The 11,541-nt window shown below is 36.6% G+C and overlaps 1 protein-coding gene across 11 annotated transcripts in view; it reads left to right on the top strand.

Annotated features, from left to right (window-relative positions):
• Positions 1–1,800: 1,800 nt before the first annotated feature.
• The window catches only part of LOC128253713 (protein kinase C, brain isozyme), a 28,588-nt gene continuing 18,847 nt past the window's right edge, over positions 1,801–11,541 (top strand). For 2 of the 11 annotated variants that reach the window (XM_052982323.1, XM_052982335.1), the window contains exons 1-3: positions 5,354–5,581; positions 8,375–8,827; positions 10,402–10,428. In XM_052982323.1, the coding sequence (XP_052838283.1) occupies positions 8,625–8,827; positions 10,402–10,428 (230 nt within the window). In that variant the 5' untranslated portion in view covers positions 5,354–5,581; positions 8,375–8,624. The other 9 variants (XM_052982325.1, XM_052982329.1, XM_052982324.1 and 6 more) reach the window with 9 other exon arrangements.

The raw sequence follows: 11,541 nt of genomic DNA, 5'->3' as shown, positions 1-11,541 counted from the left end.
ACTTCTGTTAACTGTCCACTTGCTGTCGAAGCTTTTCCCCCACAGCCCCAAAAGTATGTTTGCAAAAGAGGCACACACACACAAAATTACGAGCAAAATCAAAGAACTCGGTGAAACCAATTCCCTCGATCCCCAATTCGATACACGCCAAACGCAAATCTCCCCCCAAAATGTGCGAACATGTCCCAAGGCAAATTGGGAACGCCGAATGACTTTCGTTGAATTATTTATAGCCCAATTTTTTGTTATTTACATGAGGCTGCTTTTTTAGCTGATAACTCTGCATGCGAGCTCGGCAATCTGAACAATCCGGAAAAAAAGGCCGAGCAGAAACACTTAATGTGCGCTGGGAGATAAAAAAACACACAGTGAGTAACGAAACGAGATTTCATTTGCATGTAATTTGTTTGCAAGGCAAAAGACCTTGACAATCGCCATGTGATGACGCGCCAATGTCGAATTGGGATAGGTTGTTATTTTGTCCGATGGCGATTTTTTATCCAAAACAACTTTATGGATTTTTGGCACTCTGCCAGGGGGAAAATAAAAAGGCGACGGGGCAATGCGTGCAGATGCAGATATTCATTTGCATTTGCACATCTGTTCAAGGCCGAAGACCGAAAGCAAAACAGAGAGATGGCAACGCCCAAAAAAAGGCAAACAAAAACAAGCTTTAAAATCGCTTTATTGTTATTCAGGTGCGGAAAAGGGGCCGGAACGCAATTAGCCGCGGATCCAACAGATCGCCAGCCAAATTCCCAGCGCCACTGTTTGGGTCTTGGGGACGGGAATAGCCAATTGAATGTAATAACAAAATGCAATAAATTCTCGCGAAAGGCAGGCAGAAACGGATGGGGTGCGTTCCAAGTCGAATGGAAAATACCCTTAACCAGACGTTTTTAAAATCATTTAGTTGAATCATTTAGTCATTATCATATAACCCAATGTTAGTAAATCAACGATTCGTTAGTTTACATTAAGATTATATAAAAATCAATTTTATTTTATATTATGTCATACCTATCCTACACCAGAGCCTAGAATTTTTATATCGAAACAAAATATAACAAAAAAATGTTGAGTTTTAAATCAGGAAGACTTATTTATTTGAAACTGTTCCAGATTAAAATTGTCGGCTTAATTACGGGCTATTATAGCTTAAAGACTTCTTATTTTTTCAGTTCCTTCAACATTTATATTTAGGAATCAATAATAAATTAAAAAAATAAATAAAAAAATCTTGTCATTGACATAAAAAAAGAAAAGGGTAAGTAATAATGTAATATATTAAGGTAAATATTTATTTCAAATGGTGTCAATTGATTTAGAAAATACTATATTCAACTTTTTTGAAGCTTTACATACGTTTGTGTTAATTACAAAATATTATTCAAATTAACTACTTAATGGTGACTACAGCATAAAGTTTAGTGCTGACATGGATTAAAGACAAGCCGTTCAAAATATAATTTAAATAAGCAGCAAACTATAACGCCAGTTTTATGTCTGTTGGCGAGCCGTAATTAAAAGTAATGATCGCAATTAATGGTGGATTTTCGTGATTTTTTTCTTTGTGCACCAAATACATCAGCATTTCGCATCGACCACCACCTCGCCAGCGCAATCAATTAAGACGCAAACAAAAACCGATCGCTGCTGGCTACACAGTGGGCGAGATCGGCGAAATAACAGAAGTTGCTGCGATTGCACGACCGCCAAAGAGCAGCGATTGCGACTGCGACGCGACTGCGATCGCTTTTGTGGGGCAGTCGCAGACAGAAGCGAATTGTATCTGCGAGATACGAGTGCGCAGGCAGTCCAAAAGTTCGACCGAACGGGTCGCCGGCAGTCGTGTTTTTTTTGTTTTGTTTTTTTCTGCGGCAAATGGCAAGGGGCCATCGGTTCTTGCCTACCGGTTGAAAAGTGCCGAAAAACTGAACGAGAAAAACGAATGTAAACTCTCAATGGCAATTAAATTGTTTGGACAACAGCTGGAACATTTGGATACAAAATCGTATAGAATTCAATTGGTTCTTCCGCATTCAAATAAAGCACAGCACAAGTTTTTGATTCAAATGTTAAAAAAAAATAAATTTGTTAAATAACCAAAGATTAGTTTCAACCGATAACTAATGAAACTATAATTAATTACATATGTAATTAAACCAAATGATTAATAACCAACAATAGTGAAATGTCAAATGTCACACAGATACACGTTTGCCTAAATTAAAATTAGTAAACAAATCTTTAATCACCATCAATGGTGAAATGTGAAATGCGCGATAAGATTGGCTTTGTTATTCAGATTGTTTGCTTGATTGCCACAATTTGTGTCAATTATGCGTGAGTGACACGCCCTTTGTACCACCGCCCACGTTTTTAATTGAAATTTGTCTGTTTTTTGTCGTTTCTGCCGCATTTCGTGTCTTGTCTGCGTGCGAAAAATGCTCTGTTTTCGCTGATAAAGAAAATTAAAGCTGAACAAAGCTCTTGAAAGCGGGAAATGGCGGGGAAATAAAAAAAAAGAGGCAGCCAAGCTAAGGCAATAACAAAAATGACGGCTGAGCAGCGCCCTGAGGGTAACAAAAATTAAAGCAGACCAACCGAGTGAAAGTATGGGATTCTTATTGGAAATTACCATTCGAAGATTCGAATCTCGAATCGATTTTATGATGATTTAGCAGGTTTGAGTTTACAGCCACCGCGCATGAGACTCTTACCAAGTGTTCAGATGTGGGCTAAGTGCTCTGAAGGGATTCTCAGAAATTACCCAATTTGATATAATTTATTGATCCACAGAGATGGTACTTAAGCACTTACAGGTACCCTGTCTGTTAAAAAAATATATTTTAGTATTCTTTAGAGTTTAAAAGACATTTTTATATATTTTAAAGAATCAACTAGCCTAAAAAGTGTATTCTACAAGCAACAAAACTAATTCATGAACAAATTTGTATAGTGTATATTACATATTGCTCATAAGGAATGTGTACAATTTTTATAAGTTAACAAAACAAAAAATTCTTATTGAATACAATGTATGCAAGTAATTTCCAGGCTGAAATTGTCGAGACAATTTGTGAGCAAAGTATTAAATGATAGTCCACTGTAAAATGCCCTATAATTTTCTACACTTTGAGTATTTTTCTTCAATCAAAACCATCCGCCCAATAAAGATACATCATACCCCAAATACTGTATGCTGTGCAAAATGATTTGTCGCCGAGAGAGCATTTCAATGGGTTTTAATTGCCCTGCTTGCAATTGAAATTTATTGCCTGGTGTTTGTGATATCTAAAGCAAATTATTCATACATTACTATCTACTTGGCCGAATGACGCCAACATTATCTGCTATCTACTGTGTAGTACAATATTACGTTTTTATCTATGCAACCGAATTCCGATGGCTTTCAACATGCCCATTTACATGTCGAACGGGCAAATGGTTTTCAGAGCAATTGCCAATGGGAATTTACCACAATATTTTATCTCCATTTCAGGAAGGGGTTATTTATTTGCCCGCTCAAATATTTGGTGTTTCTATTAGAGCCAAACCGCCCGCCCGACTATCCGAAGCGCAAAAGCGAAAATTTTGTGATAGTTTATGGTCAGTCCGTGTCTCTGGCAGATAAATAATTATTGCATTAGCCGCGCAAATGTTGAACCGCTCTCGAGTCGATTCGTTTCGTTTCGTAGCAACGCCCCAGCTTGATTTTGGTTTTTTAGCCGGGCCGCGAAACGTGACACTTGGCTATCAGATGTGGCACCATGGCTAAAAAGCGGGGGCATGTGGCACGAAACAGGCAAAAGGTAACAGCTAACAGGTAACCGCGGCGAAGGTTGCGGTTTGGGGAGCTGTAAGCGGAGATCCGCCCACATCGAGAATTCATCGGCTATCCTCCAGCTTGGGGCTAAGATAAGCACGCTTACAAAATTAGCAACAAGTAATGAAGTGGTAAATTACGCTGATAAATTACGTGTTTTATTTAAAGTGAGTGGTGTCTGAGAAGAAACGAAGCAGCTACAAAATTACCAACATTAAACATAAATTACTTTTGTTGCATATATTTGGTATTTTACTCAGTCAAACCTATACTTAAAAGGTGGGTCATGTGCTTTCATCACATTAAGTTGATGATATCGTGGATCAAAATACACTTGCAAAATAACAAAAAAAAAGAAACAAGCCCTTATATATGAGCAATAAATAATGAAGTTAAACAAAAAATCTAAACAGCAAATACTTGATATCTGCCAACACAAGAAAATATTCCACAAAACACAAAAATAAATATTTCCACAAAAGTTTCCTAAAAATGTTCTCAGAAAAGATTTGATAAAAATATTTTAGGTATCGAAACCATTCCTTGAGGTTTTGTACCTTTATCTTTTTCATGAGTCACAACAAAATGGTTAAGGCGCGTCAATCAGTGTTGCACAATAGTTTAATAAATACGTCAAGGCAATTAAAGCATTAAATGAAGATATAACAGCAACAATTGAATGCTCTTATCAAATCTAACATTGCGGTAATTACAAATAATTTGTACAAAAATAAAGGCTAATAGGAAACTTACTGATTTGCAAAAATATTTTTTTTTGCATAATGTCAACATTATAATCATAAGAATAGATTTTATTTTAAAACTATGATGGAGATGTGTTTTCATTTTATCTATAAGCAAAATTTAAAGTACTTTGGTATAGAATTTAGTACAATATTTATTCTTTATACAAGATTTTTATTTGGCAAATGCTAAGAAGTTAATTGACTGGTCAAAAACCCTTAGATGAAACGATATTCAAATTTATTATCACACAGTTTTCAATCAGTTGCGAGGGGATTCTATTTTCATTTCCAAATCAAATCAAATCACTTCTTGTTTGACTTTTTCACAGCATTCGAATGGATCGCCGCGAAGTGGCCCCAAAACCGGCTGGTCCGTGGCCATTTAACAAGTTTCGTTCAGCCGAATCAATTAGCGGTCGTCAAGAGCGCTGACGAACGGATCGCCAAGAGCGTCATCAAACGATTCAGATATTGGACTCGCATCGTATGGGATTTACTTATGTTAATCAGCTGATTGCGATGCAAATGAGAGGTTAACAGGGCTAACAATACTGCTGTTGGCTAACAGAGCGCCCGAAAGCTCGCTACGTTTATTTCGCTCCAGAAAAATGATAGTCAGTTGGCCAGAACGCGTTTGTGACTCGAGCGAAGCGCACGTGCCGGAAAAACGACAATTCAAGTCCGTAGAGCCAAGGCCAAAGGCGAAAGCTGGGGAAAAACTGCCCCTACATTTTCCAGCAACATCAACAACAACATCGAGTGTGTGTGTGAGTGCGTGCGAGAAGAAATCTTGTGTAACCCAGAGCAAAAGATAGAGAGAGAGAGAGAGGGAGAGCAGGAAAATTCACCACAGCCCCATGGACTTGAATTTTCCGCTCGTGTGAAAACATTCGCACGCTCACTATGTTTCGGTTCGCCCGCAAAGGCAGTTGCTGCTCCAATTCCCAATCTCGTGCGTGCAGTGTAGTCCAATAAGACCAATCAGAATAAGTCATCGGTCAAAAAAGTAAACAAATAAAATAAATGCCAAATGCTAACAATTTCTGGGCACTATTAAGCCAAAGGAATTCGAATAATACCCCCCATGACAATAAGAGAAGAAAGGCCATAAGTAAACCATCCATTAGGCATCAAACACGGTCATAAAAACGGAAAGGGGGTTACGGTCCACAAAAAACGCGAGCAAAAGTAAATCGGAAATGATAGTAACTGTTGCTTGTCGCTCACAAACAATATGGTAGTGCTGTCGCACGGAGTTTCAAATGGGTCCTTTGTGGATTTGTGTTTGCGATTCCGTCCTCGGATTGTGGTTTCAATCAATGTGAACGTTGTAGATTTTGTATGCCTATGCAGGGTAGCAAAAGAGTTGAACTAACTATACCAAAAGTAATTAAACATACATTTTAAATTATGACAAAAATATTCAAAAAACAAGAAGGAAAGCAAACTTCGGCAAGCCGAAGTTCATATACCCTTGCAGCTATTGCATTAATTAAATACTTTTGAAAACATTTAAATTATGATTTATTTGAGTATGTGCTAAAAAAAAACATCGAAACTATGATAATTTGCAGCTCAATTATTAGATAGTTATTTTTATATATTTTTATTATTTCTATGGGAGCTATATGCTATAGACGTCCGATTTTGATAAAATTTATACCATTATTCTGAAATAATTAAACATTGCTATATGTCGAAGAACTAAACAAAAAATTAAAAAACAGAAAAGTTATAATTTTTTTTCATTTATTTTTCCGATTGTTCCTATGGGAGCTATATGCTATAGTCGTCCGATTTTGATGAAATTAAAACCGTAATTCTGAAATATTAAACCATTACTATATCTCGAAGAACTAAACAAAAAATTGAAAAACAGCAAAGTTATAATTTTTTTTCATTTATTTTTCCGATTGTTCCTATGGGAGCTATATGCTATAGTCGTCCGATTTTGATGAAATTAAAACCGTAATTCTGAAATATTAAACCATTACTATATCTCGAAGAACTAAACAAAAAATTAAAAAACAGCAAAGTTATAATTTTTTTTCATTTATTTTTCCGATTGTTCCTATGGGAGCTATATGCTATAGTCGTCCGATTTTGATGAAATTTAAACCGTAAATCGGAAATATTTTACCATTACTATATGTCGAAGAACTAAACAAAAAATTAAAAAACAGCAAAGTTATAATTTTTTTTCATTTATTTTTCCGATTGTTCCTATGGGAGCTATATGCTATAGTCGTCCGATCCGGCTCGTTCCGACTTATATACTACCTGCAATAGAAAGACAACTTTTGGGAAAGTTTCATGCAGATAGCTTTAAAACTGAGAGACTAGTTTGCATATAAACGGACGGACAGACGGACAGACGGACGGACAGACGGACATGGCTAGATCGACTCTACTAGTGACGCTGATCAAGAATATATATACTTTATAGGGTCGGAAACGTCTCCTTCACTGCGTTGCAAACTTCTGACTGAAATTATAATACCCTCTGCAAGGGTATAATTAGGATTGACCAAAAACGGATTTTAATCAGCTTGTAAAAAAATAATAAATCAGCGAAGGCAACGCTACGTATGATTGATTTATATGGAGACACTCGCATATGCTTAAAAATCTCATGCTAAATAAATTATATTAGCAGACGTGCTTTGTACTTGGGATAGGTTTAACATGTTGCAATAACAGATAACATTTTCTTCATTTCTCAAAATTAAAAACAATGAGTAACAATTTACTTTTAACCCCGGATTTTTAATTAAAATCCAATAAGTCTTAATCAGCTTTTAAAGAAATATTTAATCAGCAAGGGTAACACTGCGTATGATTGATTTATATGGATACTTTTTACGAAAGAGATTCGCATATGTTTAAAAACCTCGTGTTAAATTAATTATTTCCGCAGACGTAAAACATACTTTTGATAAGTTTAACAAGTTGCAACAAAAGATAATAGTTTTAAGGCTTTATTCACAAAATAAAAAAGAAAGAGCAACTACTTCTTCAACTATGAGTAATATTCAATACAATTTGAGCCCCGCTAAATCGATTTTTAATTAATATGCAATAAATAAATAAACAAAAACCAGCTCAAGGTGTTCTGTAAAGTTTACATGTCTATAAATATGTTACTTTACTGAATGCATTTTTAAAAAGATCCATTTATCGTTTTATTTACATTCACTTTATTCAATCAATATTTAGGGTATAAACAAATCGAATCCAAAATTGAGCCACCTGCACAGGTGAGAGCAGTGGCCAGCAAGAACGTGTCTGTTGGCGAAGCACACAAAAATTGGCGTTGCAAAAATTTCAATAAAGCTGAAAAACAAAAGCAAAAAGCATTGAAATAAAAATTATTTCGTTTGCACTCCGCTTTTTTATTTGCACGCGCGGCGGGCACACTCTTCGTTTTTTTTTGCGTCTCTCATTCAAGCAGCTGGGAAAAAATTATATTATTTGCAAGTTATGATATTGCTGCTGTTCCGCCCTTAACCCTCTCGGAAATTCTTTTGTATAATTAACTGTCGGCGCATTAAATTTAATGCTAATTATGAGCTTGTTTGTCCGTCAAGCCGGTGACATTTGCTTGAGTTTTTGTTTAATTGCTGCGCTTGTTAAGACAAAAATCAATTGAAATCGATGCGGGACGCGAGTGAAAAAAAATTAAATAAACAGCGAGCATGAAGCCAGTGATTAATAAAATTATGCAAATTGCTTTGCGCAAATTAAAGCGAGATTTTTCTTATCGTTTTTTTTTCGTTCTCTCGCCCATTATTAACGTTAGATGGCATTTAAGGCCCAATAAAAACACGCCGAGAACAAAAACTGAAAATCAATAAACACAAAGCCAGCAGAAGTACGTCACAGGCGACAGCAGCAACAACAACAACACCACTCAAATGCGGCAACAACAAGTGGGCAAGTTAAAGAACCTTTGCGATTTGTAAACGCTGCGAAATACCAGTCGAGAAAGGCAGAACAAAAAAAAAAGAACATTTCAAGCAAGGCGGCAAGGGGCAGCAGCAGCAACAACAATGTCGACGGAGGGCAGCGACAACAACGGGGATCCCCAGCAGCAGGGGGCGGAGGGGGAGGCGATGGGCGAGAACAAGATGAAGTCCCGCCTCCGCAAAGGAGCCCTGAAGAAGAAGAACGTCTTCAATGTCAAGGATCACTGCTTCATCGCCCGGTTCTTCAAGCAGCCCACGTTCTGCTCCCACTGCAAGGACTTTATCTGGTGAGTAGTTTAGCTTCTTCCAAAACTGCCCCCAGCATCCTGTAGTTGCCAGGTTCCCCCTTCTTCCTACAATTATACATCGAACATATATGGACACACATCAGCGGTCAAAATATTAGCTTAAAGATATTATAAAAATAATTTACTAAGTACTAAAAAACCGACCTTAAAACTGAAATCAACCTAAAAAAAAATCAAAAAATTCTTATAATAGAACAAATTTGACCTAGATAAAAATAAAAAACACCTCCTTTTTCTCTTTGGTTCCATTGTTTGAGTTTTTGAGAGTGCAGGCCAACAAAATAAGAATTGACATACCATTGGTATCAAAGTAAATGAAAACTTTACATAATTCTTTGAAATTCTCTTAAGAACAATTGTTAACAATTGAAAAACATTTCTTAATCAATCTTTTTTCAAAACATTTTTTTGCAAGCTTCGCAAAATTATAAACAAATTATTTCAAAAGCTGCTTTCAAACAATGCTTGTTTGTTATTATCATAAGCTAAAAACTACTACTATTTTGACCGCAACGTAAGCACCCCCATCGGTGGCACTTGTGGGTCTACCAAGCATGGTCAGCATGCGTCCACATAACATCAGTCGTGGGAATCGATAAATGTATATTGACAAGGCGAAAGAACTGAGCAACACAAGAAGAAGAATAACACAAATAAATGAAGCATATAGCAACAAAAGAAAAATTCACAGTGGTCGCCATCACAAACTGATTTTTTTTTTTAATAATGGAATACATTTATGCTAAGCAAAATGTAGAGAATTTTAAAAATATTTCTTTTGAAGAAAAATTAATTTTATTGATCAATTTATGTTGTTATGTATGAAAGGCAACACAAAAAAAATTTAAAAAAATCAAACGCCTAAGAAAAACTAAGAGGAATTAAAAAAAAATATACAAAACAAACACTTAATAAAAATTACGCAATTCATTTTTTTTTTTAATATCTTATTTATTTAAACAACATTTAAGAAAATTTACATTTCTTGGAAGAGAACATTAATGGTAAATAAACCAGTGTATTAATTAAATTAACGGGCCTATCAAGGAATAGTTAAATTGATTTAAAGGTAACTTAAAGGATTTCTATTTCATACAAAATTAACCTATTTGAAATCACTTAAGTTATTAGTTTGTTGATATTTTTACAAGGCCATCGATATAAATGTCTGTTCTGAGCGCGCAATCACTGTACCACAAGTCAAGTTATTCCACCGAATTACTTGTTGTTTTAGCTGGCCCGAAAGTTCATTCTAATGCTACAGAAAGCCAGCAAGAACAAAAGCTAACCTGTGTAATATTTAATTTAGGTAAGGCTGCCAAAATCTGTCTTAATCCATTGTTGCTCCCTAAGCAAAAACAAACAGAAGAGCAAGCTAGAAAGCACTGAAATTATATGGGGTAACCTGTTTACTTTTGGCAGTCCTGGCGGTAGCATCCCCGTGGATAATAAATCAATTTCATGCGCATTAAATTCCCCGAAAAATCCAAGTTGTGCTTCCGTTGAAAACCTATTTGTTGACATGAATTTTGAACAGAATTTTGTTTTTACAGCGGTTATCAGTCGGGATATGCATGGATGTGGGTATTTTGAAGCATATACTTTAAGCCATTCGTTGAGTAATGCTAGAGAATCGTGGTAGAATTATTATTTCAAAATAAATTGTATTGATAATTGAATTTCATCAATGACAGTTGGTCTTAGAGTGTCGCGCCCACACAAATTAATTAATTCGCCACTTAATATTCATAGTTTGAGCTGCCCTCTAACCACCAGACACGTTGAAGAGCAATTCCAGTGATATTAATTCATATTTAATAAACAAACACACTCTGTCTTCCCGCAAAGTGTCATAATGCCAGAGCGTTGCGTTGACAATTTAAAGCCAGCGACTAATGAATGGATATGGAAGTCGCTTGGCATAAAACCGAGCCAATTTATTAAGTCTGTCTTGTGACTCTCTCGTCATCGCTTTGGGCTCTTTAGCTAATTGTCGGCCAAGACATTTTGGCCATAATTAAATTAATTGCTGTTTAAAATGCGCCACCAGCCGCCAGCATCATCGATCTATGCCCATATAAATCGGGTGGGGCCAAAACTGAAAACCGAAAACCGAAATTAAGGAACCCAAGCGCCCAAAAAACGAAAACGAAACGAGCCTCAAAAAAATGTAGCAAAAAGCGAAGTCGCTGTTTGCCGGCACTGCATCATTATTACACGTAATTAACGCGCTTTTGACAGCAGTACCAGTAAACAGGCTAAAAAACACGCCTCTCGTTTTTAGGGGCTGCAGCTAATTAACAACTCCAGCCACTGTTTCACTTGGTTTCGACTTTTAATTAATAGTGCGGGGACTTTGGGGGCACGCACACACCGTTCGGTGTTGCAAAAAGGCGTTGCAGGCACGTCGTATCTGAGCCACGGGGGGGTGGTTAGGTGGGTGGATCAGTGGGTGGCACAGGGGGTGGCTCAGGGGTTGCTCAGGGGGTGGCTTAGTTGCCGATGCGGCAGCAAAGTGTCACCCGCCTTCGTTTGCGGTTAGCAGGTGAAACATTTGCCATGTTTACGGCACGTCATTTGCATAATAGCGCGGAAACCGAAAAGGTCACGATGGAAATTCCAGATAGAAGCCCGAAATACCCTGAACATATCAATTTACTGTTTTCCAACGATAAGAGGGATGTACTATAATT

The sequence above is a fragment of the Drosophila gunungcola genome, assembly GCF_025200985.1.
Source record: "Drosophila gunungcola strain Sukarami chromosome 2R unlocalized genomic scaffold, Dgunungcola_SK_2 000004F, whole genome shotgun sequence".
In the NCBI taxonomy this organism is placed as follows: Eukaryota; Metazoa; Arthropoda; class Insecta; order Diptera; family Drosophilidae; genus Drosophila; species Drosophila gunungcola.
The sequence above is the reverse complement of the archived record's forward strand: the minus strand, read 5'-3'. Positions and strand labels throughout refer to the sequence as shown.